Source organism: Urocitellus parryii, chromosome X, assembly GCF_045843805.1.
Source record: "Urocitellus parryii isolate mUroPar1 chromosome X, mUroPar1.hap1, whole genome shotgun sequence".
NCBI lineage: Eukaryota > Metazoa > Chordata > Mammalia > Rodentia > Sciuridae > Urocitellus > Urocitellus parryii.
In genome coordinates this window covers 94589573-94608319 of record NC_135547.1, presented here as the reverse complement: position 1 = coordinate 94608319, position 18747 = coordinate 94589573, and the positions used below count along the sequence as shown (strand labels likewise).

At 34.1% G+C, this 18747-nt stretch overlaps 1 protein-coding gene across 4 annotated transcripts in view; it reads left to right on the top strand.

The window, feature by feature from the left end:
* The window catches only part of Kdm6a (lysine demethylase 6A), a 213420-nt gene that overhangs the window by 117650 nt on the left and 77023 nt on the right, over positions 1–18747 (top strand). For all 4 annotated transcript variants that reach the window (XM_026379706.2, XM_026379707.2, XM_026379704.2 and 1 more), the window contains exons 5-6: positions 5764–5822; positions 14477–14597. In XM_026379706.2, the coding sequence (XP_026235491.1) occupies positions 5764–5822; positions 14477–14597 (180 nt within the window). The remainder of the gene's footprint in view (positions 1–5763; positions 5823–14476; positions 14598–18747) is intronic.

Sequence of the window (18747 nt, the reverse complement as noted above, 5' to 3'; positions counted from 1 at the left end):
ATTACCAGGTTTATCTCACTGAAGGTGGCTGGGAAAAGAGGGGCTTGGTTATCCAACCAGCATGCCTTTCGTGAGATTTCAGAGATTTAAGAAGATTTTGTAGCGGTTGTCTAATATAAGATGGCCAAAGTTTTCTTTATTTCACCTTTTATTCTGTAAAGTTCACTGTTACTATGATTTAGCACTCTTTTTCCCAGTCACTTCTGGGATGTTCATGAAAATGGAAGCAGAACCTTCAATTTTCTTTCCTTCAGTTTGGAAATAGCCTGAGGAAACTATGACAAACAGCAATGTCTATTTCCCATTTCTTACTGTTTTTAATACCTTTTTCCTATAGGGCTAGATAGAATAAAGCTCGCAGCGTTTTAACTTTGAAAATTACAGTTTGCTTCCCTTTCTTGTCTGGGGTTGTACAGTTTGGAGCCCTAATTATGCAACCGAGCATTCAGAAGTTTATCTAAGAACTGTGTGGTTATCTAAGAGCTATATTAGGGATTAGTGGAAACACCACTGTGGATTCCAGTTTTGGCAAACTACTAACCTAATGAACTACATCCTTTACTGCAACGGCTTTACTGTAGACACAGTATAAGAATCCTCACTAGAAACTGATAGTAATCTCATCAAGATATAATTCTTAACTTGCTGTGGTAATGGGTACTGTAATAACAGTCTAGGTCAGAGGCTGGCAAACCTCTTTTGTAGAGGGCTAGATAATAAATATTTTAGGTTTTATAAATCAGATGATTTCCAGTGAAATTTCTTACCTCAACTGTTGTAGCTGAAAATAACCATAGACAATATATTAATGATAGGTGTGGCCATGGACTGCCTGGTTTTGTTCTGTGTGCCATAATTTGCTGGTTTCGCTAGTGGGTATTCTTACCATAAGAATGTACTCTGAGGTATCAGTACAGCAATGCTTTCATATCTGCAGTTTTGCTTTTCATAGTTTCACATGGCTGAGACCAACTATGGAGAATTACAGAAATAAACAATTGATAAGTTTTAAATTTCCTGCTGTCTTGATAGTATGTCTGAAGTCTTGCGCCATGCCACTCCATCCTGCTGGGGATGTGAATCATCTCTTTGTCCAATATATTTATATTGTATATGTTACCTGTCGGTTAGTCAATTATTAGTCCTCAGGGTTATTGTATGTTAACTGTCTTGGTATCATAGTGCTCGTGTTCAGGTGACCCTTATTTTACTAAATAATTGTCCTACAATGTAAGAGTAGTGATGCAGGCAATTTGGATATACGAAAGAGGAATCGTGAATTGCTTCCTATAAGTAAAATGATGTAAATTCTCAATTTAATTAATAAGAGAATAAATTTTTATGCCAAGATTGATAAGAATGCTCTCTCTGAAATTGTGGAGAAGAAAAAAGAAATTCACACTACTTTTGCTATCACACCTCAAACTGCAGAAATTTTGGTTACAGTATGTAAGTATGTGATAAGTGCTTAGTTAATATGGATATTAAATTTGTGGACAGAAGACATAGGAGACAATTTGTTCTAATTGACGGCAACAGGTTGTCCTGGAAAGCATTGAGCCTATACAAAGATTTCAGCAAAGGATCCTCTGAAAAGAGTGACACTAAGCCATTTACTGCAAGTAAAGGATGGTTAAAATTGAGGAATTAAGTTTGGACTGCAAAATATAAAAATTCCCGAGAGTCTGTGTCTGTGATGAAAAGGCTGCTGCCACATATCTAGTGAAGTTGATTAAGGATACTGTTTAAGGCTTGATTTGTGACAAAATCTGGCCCTTTTAGAAAAAGATACCCAATAAACTTGTATTCATAAAAATGTAAAGGAGGCACAAGGGCATGAAACATAGAAGGACAAATTAACTCTGGTATTCTATGGCAACACTGCAGGTCATATGATAAAGCTAGGTGTATGTACTGAGCGAGGAGCCCACATGATCTCAAAAAAACCCAATATTATGAGAGAGAGGGTAAAAGCATGTACATTCATATAACTTTTACTACAGTTTGTTATAATTGTTGTATTTTTTAGTTATTACTGCTAATTTCTTACTATGCTGAGTTTATAAATTAAACTCTATGTCACTGGTATGTATGTATAGGAAAAAAATAGCATATATAGAGTTCAGTACTATCTGCAGTTTCTGGCATCTACTGGGGTCTTGGAACCTATCCCCCCATGGATTGGAGGCGGGGGACTCTACACATTTTATAAATTCAAATTTCATAAAACTGCTCCCCTAACTCTTCATAGTAAAGAGCGACTACATGAGATTCAAATTCATTTCCATATTAATTCCTTTACTCAGGTCATCCTTTTGTACAGACCCAATTGGAATACCATTAGCATTTTTGATGAGATAGTATGTTGACTTTTGGAGGGGATATATGTATTTTGGGGCATAGCAATTCATACTCCACTATTTCCAAAAATTTTAAGGACCCTTGGCTGAGTTGTTTCTATTTCTTTCCCTACCATCCTTGAGATGTAGTACCCAAGTACTATCCTAGCTTTCCTCCTAGTCTTGATTATACTTCGTTAACTCTTAAGTTTGTAGCTTGGCATTTATTATTAGACCTTAACTTCAAAAATCTTTTGTCATTAGATTATAAATTCATTGAGAATAGCACCCCACCCCTTTGTTCACTACCATAGGAGAGGAAAAATAACTATTTCCTATTACTCACTTTAGGTTCATTGTCTGGGGCCCCTGTAATAAAAAGACAAACAAGAGAAAAGTACACGCATTTATTTAATATGAATTTTATGTGACATGGGAGCCTTCATAAGGAAGATATGAAGAAACAGCTAAATCTGAGTGTGTTTATGCTAGGTTTGATGAAAGAATAAAAGTCTTCCTCTGTCCTAGGATAAAGGATATGAGCTGAATGAGAGAAACTTAGCAAGGCTTGTTAGTTCAGATTCTTCTCTGTGTCCCTTTATCTTGGGGGGTCGGTGGGGGGATAACTCAAATGGGGGTGAAATGACCTTTTTCAGAGAAGGGTAGGAGAAGGTCAGAAAATCCTTCCTACATGAGCTGTTTCTCAAATTTCTTCAGCTCAAATGTTATGTATGCCAAGGTGCCATATTTTGGCATAATGTGTTCTGAACTTTGTCATCACTATCTTCACAGTACCTTATAAGCTCTAGGTGCTCAATAAATGTTTGGATACCTTTGTTTTTTGTTATTGAAAAATGGGATTCATCTCCTAGTTGATAGTAGATAAGGGCCAGGCCTTCTGCTAGTTTGGGTCACCCAAGGAGACTGAGCACATAACAAAATGATTGGATATAATAAATCTTTGACTTTCTGCTGTATTGAAGCACATTGTCCTACCTAGTAATAGGGGATAGACACAGATGATTAGCATTTCTGTTGTTGTGGCATTTTTGTTTGATGAAGTAGAGATTAGTTATTAAATAACAATAACAATAAAACACAGTATTTAAAAGTGAGCTCTAGAGGCTGACCTAGCTTCAGTTTCTGTGTCTACTACTTAGTACCTTCTTAAGCAAGTTGCTTAGTCTGTGATCCTCAGTTTCTTCATTCTATAAACAAAAAGCCTTCTACTACCTCATAGGGTTATTAGAATCTTTAAAAATAGGCTAAGTACTTATTATTACACAATAATAATGTCATATACTTTTTGCTAAGACCAAATTAAGAGGTTGTAAAGATTACCCTGGTTTTAGGTAGAACAGCAAAGTTTCACGGGGAAGGTGACATTTAAATGGATTTTGAAAAATTGATAGAATTTATAGGGTGATAAGGATGGAGCAAGATTTCAGTTGAAGGATGAAGTATGAATAAATAAGAAAGTTGGGAGAATGTAGGATGTGTTATAAAAATAGAACTGCCCCTCAATAAACTCATATTTCCACTTTTCCTACTGGGTTGTTGTCTGTTGTTACACAAGCCTTGCTCCCTTCACCACTAACCTCCCTATCCATGTCCCTAAGAAGACAGTGGTCTTTCAAATCTCGACTTTCTGAATTAACTACTCCTGCATCCTGAGTATCTATGCCTCCCCTCTCACTCCCTGGATTTCATGCTTCTTGAGAGTAGAATATTTTATTCATTTTGGCTTGTTCAACCCTGTGTATTGTCTCTAGCTCTCAATAAATGCTTAAAATTATTTCAGTTGGTGAATTAGCAAATGAATGATCCTGATTAAAAATAATTTCAACTAAATTTTTAACAAATTCAGTGTGAATTTTTGAAATGGATGTTGTCTGAGACCTTTGTGACTTCCCCGAATTTGTGAATACCTCTCTCACATAATGTTCTAATTCAGAAAGTTGGAGGTAGTAAGAACTTAGGGAAATTGAATTTTCATTTAATTACATTTTTGTGATATACTTCAATTTTAAGTGTTTCTAGGAAGTACTTACAATTCAAAGGAAATGCACAATGTAATCCTAGAACACATTTTAGTATTTAAAAAAGTTGTGTTGAAAACACTTATGTTTTGGACTTTTAAACATCTTTTTCTCAAGTCGGCCAACTGACAGCAGTTGGGGGATAAATAAATGCCCTAGTTCTAGCTGTAATCAACTCCCTAATGCATCCTTTTATTGACTTCTTTCCTTCCTGTCTTAGTTCTTCATTCCTTTCAAAAAAGGTGTTTTCTGGGGTAATTTCCCAAATAAACTGAAAGTTGTTGTTCTTTTTTTTTTTTTTTTCTTTTTTTTTTTTTCTTTTGGTACCGGGGATTGAACTCAGGGGCACTCGACCACTGAGCCACATCCCCATCCCTATTTTGTATTTTATTTAGAGACAGGGTCTCACTGAATTGCTTAGGGTCTCGCTAAGTTGCTGAGGCTGGCTTTGAACTCGCCATCCTTCTCCCTCAGCCTCCTGAGCCACTGGGATTACAGGTATGCCACCGCGCACGGCTTAAACCAAAAGTTCTAAAACCTTTGTCTCAGGGTCTACTTCTTGGGAAATATAACTGAAGACTATATAGCAAAAAACATTTTACTTTAATAATAGTTTAAAATTTTTAATCTTTTAGTAATCAGAGAAATTTTTAATTTAAAATACAGAATATTAGAGAAATTTGTTCATATGAGTCAGAGTGAAAGTTTCAGAGAAGATTTACTAAGACAGATTTGCTTAGTTATTGGTACAACATATACTAGATATTCAAATGTTGGCCTTTCTTGAAGAAAAGGAGTAGGTAGGTAGTTCCTCTTTGGAGACCAGAGGTAAAATGAGTCAGGATAAGTGTTGGCATCTTTCTGTTTCATACTGCAGAAGGAATCAGATGTGATTAAAACCCAGAATAACCCATGTTATTTTGGCATGTGATTTTTCTTTCTCTCTTTTTTAGATGTTCTGATTTGTCTAGGTTTATATTATGTATTTCTTTTGAATTCTAAGTACTTTCCTAGCAATATTGAACATAAAATTAAAAACAGTTCAAGAAGCAGAAAGAAACAGAGAAAGAATGCAGATGCAAACAAGGGAGAATAGGATAGCATAGTTTTAGCATTTTTTTATTCCTAAAAAAGAGTTTTTTATTTTAAATTTACTGATAGAATTATGCTGATAAGTTTAATAGAATGTATCTTTGTTGATTATCTGTGCCGTATGTTGACTCATCATTGTTATTTTGTTTAAAAGTATATTGTAAATATATTGTAGTGCATGATAGAGTTTTAAGAATCTAAAATATCTTGGATACTATATTTTATAGTAATTACATCATATGTATTAGATATAAATGGTTTTCCTAAAAGTCTCTTTTTCCCTTCCTTTATAGAATGCTGCCTTTTTATATGGTCTTGGTTTGGTCTACTTCCATTACAATGCATTTCAGTGGTAAGTTGACATAAAACTAATAACTCCAGTTGTTCCCAGTAAATAGTTTGTTTTAGTTTCTTTGGTTTGTTTTTGCTTGGATTATGTGTGTATGAGTGTGTGCATGTGTATGTGTATGTGTGTGTACACATACACACATACACACTCATACATAGTCTGTACAAAATTTTTGTGTCAGTAACCCTACATTTTTCAGTAGTCTATTTAAATGATTAGATTTTTCCTTCAGATGTGTTGACTCGCCTTAGATTATTAGAATTGTGTATATAGAAGAATCTGATATGAGATTCTGGTCAAAGAAGGTTTAAATTAGGAAGCATTTTGAAATTTCTCACTCATTGTAGACTGGTAGTCCCAGGTTAGTTTGAACTAAAGAATGACTATGATCTCAAGATCTGTGGGTAAATGATCCATGATGACCAATATTTTTATTGATACATGATGACCAGTAATTTTACCTTTTCTGACTCCTCCCTGCCATACAATGGCTACCACTTTACAATTTCTAATAACTAGGTACCAGTTCATAAACTCTCAGTTCTCTCTTCTATAAGAAAAATGGTAACATTTCAGAGTTGGAGATTAATTTTTATAGCAATGTGTAAGATTTTATAAAGTGTGGGGCTCTGTTACTATGGCCTTTGTCCCATTGTTATTTTTCTCTTTACCAGATAGATCCTTTAATGGAAAGAATATAGAATTTGAGTTGGAAGATTGGCATTCTGGTTGTAACATTGCCACTTTGTTTGCTCTTGAGTCAAATAATTTCCCTAGATTTGTTTTCTCATTTGTTTATAAAAAGAAAACTACATTACAGTCATAGGTATTTTACAGAATTTTGATGCTCAGATGTAATAATAAACGTCTTTTAAACTGCAAAGCCTTGCATAAACTTGTTTTAAAAATTTGAAGTGTATTTAACTTTGTTAGTGAGAGTCCAGAGGAAGGTGATTATGTGTTTGGCTAAAGGTTGTAATTCTTTTATGTACCTGATATGTATCATGAGTATTTAGTACAGAACTTCCACATATTCATTGGCAGTGATTTAATATGATATCCTTAAAAATGAAACATTGGATGTGACTGGCTTTTTATAGTATGATTTTTTTCTTCCCTACTTGGGTCTTATCTTTTGGTCCTGTTGGCTTTTGATCATGTATGGAAACCACATTATTACAGAGCACTTATGTGTGTATATAGAGGATTATAATCCTTCAGAATACTGCTTTTTAGAAACCAGTAATTGAGATCTTCATAAAGAAGCTTTGAAATTTTTCTCTTGAATTATTTCTTGTTTTATAGCAGTCATTAGTTGAACCTCCTAATATCATGTTCTGTGTTTCATATTTAAAACCAAGGATAAGTACTTGGTAACGTTTCTTGAAAATCTTGCTTATAGAATTCAAAGTTCTAACAGAGAAGTGGTCTTAGAGATAATTTAGTTGGTTTCTCCTTTTTGCATGTGGAGAAAGTAAGATGTGTATCAGATTCCCCAAGCAAGCATGCATATATGTGTGTGTATGTACGTACACACCAAGTGATTTTTTTTTTTTTTTGTACTGGGGTTTGAACTCGGGGGCACTCAACCACTGAGCCACACCCTCAGCCCTATTTTGTATTTTATTTAGAGACAAGGTCTCACTGAGTTGCTTAGTGCCTCTTTGTTGCTGAGGCTGGCTTTGAACCTGTGATCCTCATATCTCAGTCTCCTGAGCTGCTGGGATTACAGGTGTGCACCACTGCACCCATCCTCAAGTGATTATTTTTAATCAGTATTTGTAGTTGTTATCTTGGGGCACATTGATTGTCTTTTATGGTATGCCAGAAATAATTTAAATGGAAACCAAGGGAAGGAACAGTTGAGGAATGGCTATATATACCTCCTACCATCTCACCTAGTTTTTTTTCCCCACATACCAGTGGTAACTTGTGAGCTTCCCTCTATATTTAAGATAAGAACATAAAGATATTGAGGAAGCTGTCATCAGTTCAAAGTTTGATTGCTTTAATAAGTATGTGTTCATGTTAAGTTAAGGGTCTTATAGCTGTGGAAAACTATTACCTCTTTTGATTCCTTACCTGCATACAATTCCTGTATATTTAGGTTAACCTAAGAAATAAAATTGAATAATAAAAGGATAAGCAATGTCTGCATTAATAAGTGCCCTCTGCTTTATTGATCTTGTCTTAGTCACCACCATTTTCTCATGTCTGGACTTTCAATGTTGTAGCTACTTCTTAAAATAATACATCTTACACATTGACTGTGAATTTACCCTGACTATGTGTTTTCTCTCTTGCTGATTAAATGTTCTTTCACAAACTATACTTAACATTTCTGCCTCAACTTGTTGTCTCTTGAACAGCTACAAAATGAGAAAGCATGGGGTAGTGCTTAGTGAAAGGTTTAGAGTAGTTTTAAGTGGTAGGAACTTACTTAGGTTAAAGCTAGTTTTGTGTTATATTTGTGAATGCCTGTTGGTTACTGGGGTTAGGAAATTTTAATTACACACCAGATTCTTTGGGAGTGTTGAACAGTGTTTCTAGTCAAGAGAATGGCCTCAGCATGCAAGCCTCCCCCCCCCCCCCCCCGCCCCCATTGTCAGCACAGAGAATTTGCCTAGGATGGCTCAGTGTTGTATTTCTGATTCATGTATAATTTAAGCAAAATTTTGTATTTGGTTATGGTGTCTGTTGGCATTTAATAAGATTAAATATTTTATAATAATGTGTAACCAACATGTGAGTTTGGCTTGGTTAAACTCAATTTTAACTTGGTTAAAAGCAAATTTTGTTTTGTTTTTTAAACTATAGTCTTGCTCTTAACTTGTTTGCTTCTTGTCAGATTATGCTACCTTTTTTTCTTTTGGAGTTGATTCTATTGGTCAGCTTTTAGATTAGTTCAATTGTTTGGTCATTTTTTTCAGTTTCAGTTGTAAGCCTCTTTTTGGAGGAGCCCATGTCGTAAAGTAGTACATTACATCATCTGTTGCTTGATTAATCTGGGGCCAAACTTTAAAAAGGATTTCTAGAAGAAGAAAAACAGACATAGAGGCACATGGTAAAATATCTACAGCAAAGAGCTAGAAACGGGTCTTTATAAAGCTGTTCCTTTACATGTGCGTGTATATCAACCCCAAGCCCCTAAATTGCCACCTGAAAGGGTACCTTGAACTGAAGAAGTTGTCTTTGGGAAGAATTCTGTACCCTAGAGTGAGAGGAAGTGAAATACAGAGAAAGGGAAGACTGACAGAAAAAGGTAGATGAGGGGGGATAACAATCAAGTTTTTAAAAAATAAAACTGAAGGAAACAAACTATTCTTCCCAGTACAGCCTATAGCCATACCCTAAATACATCTTCCTAAAAACCATTAACTAAGTTTGGCCTATAACCTTTTGTATTCTTTTGAATATCAGAATAGTCTGTGCTATAGGCATAGGATTATAGAAATTAGGTTTCCAAATCTAATTAACAGTTTGATAAGGAAATGTAGTGATAATTATTACGTTTTCATCAAGAATGATGAGGGGAAAGGAGTACAGATGAGTTCAAAAAGAAATGTTAACACCTAACTAGTAAAGTTTCTTTAGAATTCATTTCCCTACAGCACTGCACTAATCATAGGTGTTCTCAAAGAGTGTAAGAATTTCCGTTCTCCTGTATGGTCAATACTTTAGGTGCAGTAGGGAAAAAGAATAGTGAATTTAGTGATGATCTTGAAGCTTTTTGATAGAATGAAAGAGAATAGTGCATAATAAACCTTATGTAGTTGTGATACCATTGATCTTGAGGCTCATCTAGCACGGTGTCTGATAAAAGCATTTTAATGTATAGTTTTGAGCTATCATAATATAAACACACTCTTAGATTGAAAGTTTGGTTTTATTTCCATTAAAGTAAAACAGTTGATGTTAACGTGTTGAGTTTATGGACACTTCTGTTTTGAAAAAACTAACAGATTTTTTTTAATTTGGCATTTTATTATAAAAACTAGCAGATTTAACTAAGCAGTTCTGATAAATTATGCTTACTAGTGACACAAAGATTGTCAGAATTCTGAAGGGTTTTGATTAATCAAACTTCAGAAAACTGTATAAAAACAAATCTTTCAGTAAGGGAGGGATTAAAATGAAGGGTGAATAGTGAGGGTAAAAGAGGCAGGAGAGGTAATACATTACCAAATATTCATGTCAGTAAACTTGTGCATCATCTTTCTAACCTAGACTCACATTTATAGTACTTTCTGATTCAACCTCACCCTTCTAGCATAGTATTCCTCTAAGTATATTCTTTGTACTAGTCACATTGTATTAACATTTCCCTAAAAATGTCCTCAAAGTAATTTTTTTTTAAATTTATTTTTTGAACCACTGTGACTTTGTGGGTGCCATTTACTATTTGGTCTGCCTTGTCTTTCTGTCTTCACTTTTTAAAATCTTACCTACTTGACTCTGATTATTTCACCAGATCTTTTTCATTTAAAAAGAATTGTCGTTTAAAAAGAATCTCTAAATTTCTGAATATACATGTGTGAAAATATATATGTGTTGTGTGTGTATTATTACTGATTTAGAGCTCGAATATTCTCTTTTTAATTAGTGTGAAATGTTGTACAATTAATTCACTTACCCTTTCATGTATCCCTGAGGTAAATCTCCAGGCTTAGCTTTATTAACCCCAGAGAACTTAAAGTTTATTATGCCTCTTTTCAAGGGTACTAAAACTATGCTAGGGATATTTAGTTAATAATAATAATATTTTTATTACAGTAAAGGGCTTTTAAAAACTGTGTTAATAGAAATTTTATTAAAAATAACCATGTTAACATACATTCAGCACATGCATATGTTTTTTGGAAGTAGTACTGTTGAACTTTTATCTTTCTATCATTTTCTTCTTTAAATTGCTAACAATGGAAGATGTTAAATGAAAATAATCTAAACTGAAAAATCTATAGAAATAATTTTGTTGGTATAATTTTTTTTTCAAATTATAATTTACAATGCCAATGATAGTGTAGACAGCAATATGCACTTTTCATTGTAGTAGAGAATATGCTTAAAAATTATGAACCTTTCTGGCATTGTATCATAAAAGTATTTTATAGTTTTTGGTATTCATTTCTTAAGTTCTAAAATTATCTTGTCAGTCAAAAGTTCTGAAGTCAGCAGAAATTGTATTTGTTGGTGATTTAGTAATTTGTGCTGCAGAGACCAGGTTCTGACTACATTTATTTTGGTGAGATATGAATGCAGTCAAATGACAACCAAAATTAGAACCTTACCTATGTTCTCTACCTCTTTCCATCTTCCCCTGCCCCACATATACTTGTTTTATTGTTTCCCCAGTTGAGAAAAACTGAAAAAACACACAGGAGAGAAAAATGGGCAAAAATTTAGTAAGAAAATGAACTTTAATTTATTTGAATAATGTATTTTGTATTAAATGAGGGGAACTGATCAGTTAAAAAGACAGTGAAGTTTCTTCTCCCCAACAGGAAGTCCTATCAATTAACTGTAAAAGTGATGGAATCAGTTAATGTCTATTAACCTTAAACCTGTGGCTATATTATTTAGAATACTAAAAATAAAAGAACACTGTGGATCCTAGGAATAGACTTAGACAAACTGGAGACAATACACCAATAGGTAGAACATAAAATGATTTGATTATAGAAAACTGCTAGTTAACACTAAACAAAAAGTAGTTGATAACTGAGTTTGGGTGGTGAGTCTTGAAGGATTTAGAGGGAAGCTGAAAAATGAAAATATTCCAGATCAGCAGAATATAGAGAGAAGCAGCAGGGAAGCCATGGAGGCCTTTGTTAGAATGAAGAAATTCCTGAGGTAGCCAGTTCACAGATGAGGAGGAACAATGTTAGAGCATAACAGGAAACAATGTTCAATAGGTTCACAGATCTTAAATGCATCATGAAGGTAGGATTATTAAGTTGTTAGGCAGTCACAAGAGCCACATATTCAAGGAAATAAATGCAGATTAGAACAGAGGGAGGAAGTCCTTAAAGAATTTATTTCTATAATTTAGTAATGAGATGCTAAAGATTGGGTCCAAGAGATATTGAATCTGAAATGAATTTTGAAATGACAACAAAGAAAACTTGATGATTGGGATGTATATTGGTTGTACCTTGTCCCGGGACTTTTAATAGACATTAATGAAGAAACAGACCAGATGCAGTGGCATACATAATCCCAGTGACTTGAGAGACTGAGGCAGGAGGATCCAAGTTTGAGGCCAGCCTTAGCAATTTAGCAAAGCCCTGTCTCAAAATGGGGGTGGGGGAGAAAGGACTAGAATGTAGCTCAGTGGTAAAGCACCCTCTGGGTTTAATCCCCAGTATGAAAGAAAAAAAAATAAAGATAAACATAATAGACCCAGCCTCGTCTGTTTGTAGTACATGTTTTTGCTTATTGTAGTACTCTTCCACCCTAGTGTGGTAATGTACATAGAGAATATGTTAAAATAGACCAGTGTTTCTTTGTACCTGTGTGACATTTTGAACCAAATTATAGATATATTTGTGCTGAAGGCACCGATGGACTGAAGGTGTAAGATATCTACAAATATTGTGTTTAGGTTAGGGAAAAGGCTGGAACACAATATAAGGTAGAGTAGGAAATATTTCTTCTGAGGGGTTGCTACGGATGTTCTCTGTTCCTTCTCCCTCCTTCCCTTCCCCCCTGTACACCCTTTTTTATACCCTCCTTCAACTTCTCAGTTTCTTTATTCCTTCTTCCCTTTTGCTGCCTTCCACTTTTCATTATTTTTCTTTCAAGTCTGTGACTCAGGTCTGCCTAGGTTTTTATTGGCACATATGGACATTGTTTTGTTCTAAACCCATTCCATCAGATAATTTTCTGACCCTTATCATAAGGTAAGATTATTAGGATATTATAAAGCATTATTTATGTTTTTATTACTACGCAATATAATATGCCCAAAGAAAAGTGCATAAGTCAGAAGTGTACCTCTTAACTTGTTATTTTAAGGTAGACATTCATATAATATAGACATTCATCACCTGGTTCAAGAAATAAAATATTACCATCAATCCAGAAGCTCCTAAAAGCTCATTTATTGCTGCACGTGTTCTCTTTCTTTTTTGGGCGCATGCTGGAGATGGTGATAAGCATATATTCTATCACTGACCCATGTCCTCTCTCAGCCCCTCTTCCTAAACTTTTGATGCCACTCCCCATAAATGTGTGTTGTCTCCCCCCTTCCACACATGTGGGCACTGATCGAGAGAAATAGTAATCCACCTTTGAATTAGAATGTTAATTTGCCCAATTTCTTTCCTGTCAGTCCTTTGATCCCTCTCTACTGCCTCAAAGCCTGTGTATATCGTATAATAAAACATGTACATATCTACCACTTAAAAAACCATCTAATAAATGGACACCAAAGCTCTTCTTCAAGAAGAAGTTTAAGTACTATCATAACCAGGTGGAAAGAAGTCTAATGCCAGACCTGTGCTCCATGTCCCTTTGCCTCTTGACTCTCCTGCCAATAAACTCAACCATTTAGAATTCTTGATTTTATAATGAACATGTACATAACCACACATATTTCTGGAAATAAATAAGGTGTGAATCCACTAAAATAAACTTTCTAAAGACACATGAGGTTTTTTGGTGATGTGATATTTTGAATTTTTTATATAAAAGTCTAGTTTTTGTTTTGAAAGACTCTAAGATTCAAAATAGCCACCATTAAGGTTTTTAATAGTAGAGCTAATTGTTAAAAAAATAAAAAAAATTTGCAAAGAATATATTAGCTTGTGTTTGGGATAAATTTTAAATTATGTAGAGGTATTTAAAATGACATCTAACATACTGTTACATCTGGTATTATACTTTTAAAATTCAAAGTAGACAGGTGATTAGGTAATGTCAAGTTAAGCAACATAAAATGTATTTGGTGAAAATCCCCCTCCCCCATTTATTCTATTGATAATCAAAATCTTTATGAAAGATAACAGTGTTAATTTAATGCAGATATAGAGCTAGGACAGCAGAGTGAAATAAAGAGCCCAGAAACAGATCCACATGAATATGAACATTTAATTTAAGATAAAGTAACACTGTAGAACTTTTTATTGAGGATGATGTTTACTATAAATGGTGTAGGACTGTTGGACGTTAGTATGGAAAACATGAAAACTGATGCCAACCTCACAGAATATAAAAGATAAGATACAGATAGATTATAAACCTAAATATGAAAGACAAAAATATAAAGTTTTGAAAACTCTTATTTTTATGGAGTAGACAAGAAACAGAATTAATCTCTCAACTCAAAAACAAAATCTTCTTATCTGCCTTATCTTCTTCTCCTCTAAGAAATGCCAGAAGCAATGAAATCATTTCACATTGTGAATTTTATTAAACTATGAAAAAGTGTTTGAATAAATTAGAGTAAATTTATTTTCCTTTCCTCCTTTGATATACCTTTCAGGCCCAAGTCCCCCTTTTAGTTTTTTTTTTCCCTTATGATTTATTCACATCATTTTTATAAAACTGACATTTCCTTTAAAACAGTATTGCATAAAACAGAAATTTTACTGTACTACCAAGCTAAAATTAATGCACGTGTTAAAAAGTTAAGCTATCTCATGTCTATATTCTTTCAGGGCAATTAAAGCATTTCAGGAGGTGCTTTATGTTGATCCCAGCTTTTGTCGAGCCAAGGAAATTCATTTACGACTTGGGCTTATGTTCAAAGTGAACACAGACTATGAGTCTAGTTTAAAGGTAGGTTGTTGGGTTTTTTTTCCCAAGATACAATGTCTCATTTCTGTGTTTTTTTTTTCTTTTTGTTGTTGTTGTTGTTTGTTTGTCATTAAATATTAGAGCATTGAGAAATGTTGGAATTTATATTGGCACTTTAAAAGAAAATTTAAAAATTTAGATGATGGAACCATTTATCATCTGTGAACCAGAAGATATATAAGGTTGGGTTTCAGGATACAAAGTAGGTTATAATGCTAAGGTTTTCATGGTAACTAATTATATTGTTAAACCTGCGTTTTGTTTCTAAATTTTGACTAAGGTCTGTAATCAGAAAAGGGTGATGCACATCTGAGTACCCTCTTAAGTGATTTGCCCCTGTAGAAGTCAAAAGCAGCTACTTATGATTCTGTATCTGTGACCCAATCATTAGCCATTCTTTGCATGATCTCAATAAAAATATGTCCAACTTTCCAGCAGGGCATGTTTTATGTCTGAATTGTAAAAAGGAATATTCTCAAGGCCTGTGAACTGCTGTTTTGTAAACATAAAGATTGTTGGGAAAAGATAATATGTTGTTGGTTAAGTATCTTACTTCCTACCTATGGAAGTTTGATATTTCTCCAATTTTTCTTTCTTCATTGAGTTTCCTGTGCTCATTGCATGCTGTCTTGATTTTAAAGGTATGTGTGGGGGGGCAGGGTAAAGCAGGAAGAATAACTTTACAGTGGGTTATAATTTAAAGTAAGAAGGAGCTACTGAAGTCTTTTTTTTAACTACTTAAGATTGCCTAATTGTTTCGATTTTTAGTGTAGAATATTATGCAGATATATATTTATATTTTACCATTCATGAGTTTTTAAAAAACAATGCTGATGGTAGGATAAGAGAGACACACAACCCAAAATAGTAAGACAAGTAAATTGTGAAAATTGTAGATCACATTGTTTGAAGGTAAGTGCAGTTGAGAAATAGGTCCTAGGCTAACTGTAAACGGTATGGGAGAGTAAGGGCTGCCTGGAAATTAGCAATTTTCCTCATGCTTAGAGCAGCTAACTGTGGGATGTCCAGTGGATTTGAAATGAAAAATAAATTCAGATATGCTGCCTTGGATATTTTAACATCTACTTTACAGTTTCCATTAGCTATCAAGAACTCTTAACATGTCTTATGTTACAAAATAAACTTATTTGAGCATTTCCAGTATTGTCACAACATACCTATTATGTTGCAAAAGGTTATTTGATAGCAGTTTGGTAAATGTTCCTCAGGAACTATATTTGGGGAGGGGGCGATTAATCAGATGTGTCCTGAATTATAGAATTTGACTACCTCTGAATACCAGTACAGTGGTATCTTAAATAATTTTATGGATGCAAATCTGTTTTCACCAAGGTGGCAATATTTAAAATCCCTTTAATCAGGGCAAACAGTACTCCATAACTAATTGAAAATGTCCTTGCTTCACTTTTGCTGAACCAAAACATTTCTATATGCCACTTTTTTTTTTTTTTTTTTTATTCAAGAATAAGTTAAACTGAGCCTGGGGTTATAGCTCAGTGGCAGAGCACTTGCCTCACAGTCCTGAGGTACTGGGTTTGATCCTCAGCACCACATAAAAAAAATAAATAAATAAAATAAATAAAGATTGTGTCCATCTTTAAAAAGAAGTCTTAAAAAAAAGAAAAAGTTAAACTCTGACAAACATTTAAGTCATGGTGATCTTAGCATTTATTAAAAAAAAAACTTGGTAGCTTTCTTATGACTTTCATTTGTATGAACATAGAAAAGAATTGTAAGAATCCTGATATTTCTCTTCCTTATAGTATGAAGGTTTCATTTGATGTTTTTTAAATCTCATCATGACATAAGCTCCCCCAGCCCTGGCATTGACTTTTTAAGCCTCCTTTGTCCAGCATTCCTTGTTTATTTTAAGGAGAATTTGGGGCATCAGTGTTTTTAGTTGGGGAGAAGGTATTTTGGTTTATGACTATAAGTACTTAGAATTCAGTGTGAGGGGAGGTAGGAATCAGAAGGAATGATAGGCCTCTTTCCCCTTAGATTGCTTCCAAATTTCCTGACTAGTACTTTTCTTTCATCTGGATAAATGTGGAACTTCTGTTGACCTTTCCACCATGTTAAGCTGTTTCCTAGCACAGTGTGTTGGTATACGTGCTTCTTAGGCTACAACCTCAGGAGCTCCAACACAAGCTGGCTAAAATGACAAAAAATAGTAGCTTCAGGATTGATTGATTCAGCTGATCTAAGATTTCATCAGGTATTCATTTTCTTTTCAGTTCTGTATTGACTTATTCAGATAACTGGTTGCTTTCTTTGATAATGTAACATAATAATACTGTCTACCTCACAAGAGGTAAGATGGTTGCCATGTGCAACCAAAGTGTAATGTTTCCTTTTTCATGTCTTATATAGAAAGACATTATAGAAGAGTGGCTTATGTGCTTATCATAGTGCTTAATAAATGGTAACGATCATCATTTCATGGAAGAAAAAGATCCTGGCTTCCTGTTGATCTCTTTAAAAATATTTCCCCTTGTATCTCATTGGCTAAAAATAGGACACCTGGCCATTTCTAATTGATTTCCTTTTCAAAGGAGATGCAATTACGCTTTGATCAGGTGTGGCCAGTCTTTGAGCAGGGTTCAAATGTTCAATATGAAATATTCTGTTTGTATTTAATGGAGGAGTGAAAGTTAAGTAAAAAGGATATTTCAATGTGGGGCGGTGATGTGAACAATCTGTTCCTTACGGATCAGGTCATCTCTTATTTCCTTTCCCTCTGCCTGTAGAGGGATGTAACATATAAAATACTTCTTAGATGGTAACATATTTAAATAAAATAAAATTTGTTTTCATAATAACTTTATTCTTTTTACCCACATAATAAATGTATCCCAGGGTGTCCTGTTTTCTGTCTATCACACTGGTAATAACATTTCTCACAAAAATGTATCGTGCTGTGTGAACATCTCTTAGAGCAAGCAAATTTGGTTTTGAAATTCTACCCTGCCACATACCACATAACTAATTGTGTAACCTTGTGTAAGATTCTTTACTCTTTCAATTCTGTGTCTATAAAAACCAAATAATCATATCTTCCTCATAAGACTGTAAAATGAATACACACACATTCTGTATCTTGCAAACAATTTTTTCCCAACCATTCTTTAGTTCTCAGTTTACCATCTAAAATTCCTCTAATTTGGGGCCATTATAGAGATTTTTTTTTGAAATACATTTTCCTGTCCTAGAATTTAATCTTTTATATTTCTTGTCACTCTTTTCATCCCCAGAAATGTGAAGTTAATGCTGAGCCTCCTTTTCAATAATATGATGTCGTTTTCCCATTAAGTTTGCCAACAAAGATTTCATGTGTTTACAGTGAGTAAGAGATACCAATTCTTTTTTTTTTTTAAATTTTTTTTTAAAGAGAGAGTGAGAATAAGAGTGAGAGAGAGAGAATTTTTAATATTTATTTTTTAGTTATCAGCAGACACAACATCTTTGTATATGGTGCTGAGGATCGAACCTGGGCCGGCCGCATGCATGCCAGGCGAGTGCTCTACCACTTGAGCCACATCCCCAGCCCAAGATATACCAATTCTTAATTTGTGAACTAGTTTAATGTTATCTGAATCAGAGCCCATTCTGAGGTGACATGTCGTTCTACTTGGTATTTTATTGTTGCCATTATCTGCTTTAGAAAATATCTCCCTGCATGAGTCTAGTTACCCATTTAACTCCATACAATTTATTCAGGATTTTATTTCATTACCTATTAATGATATTAATGATGATTACTTACATTTGTTATATATTTGAAGCAGTATGCTATCATTACCTCACAAAAAGTACACTAATTTTAACAAAGTTTTATACAGCATCCCTAATTTTTACATCATGGCAAACTTAAAATTATTTCCTTCAAGTGAAACTAGTAATACAAAATAAGATATAATAATACTCATATTCTTTGGTCAGTTAATACCAATGTATGTCTGATTTAGTGAAAATTATGTCACATTTCCCTGATGTTTACTTTTTTTGTGTGTGTGGTACTGGGGATTGATCCCAGGGCCTTGTGCTTGCAAGGCAAGCACTCTACCAACTGAGCTAGATCCCCAGCCCCTGATGTTTACATTTTTAAATATTC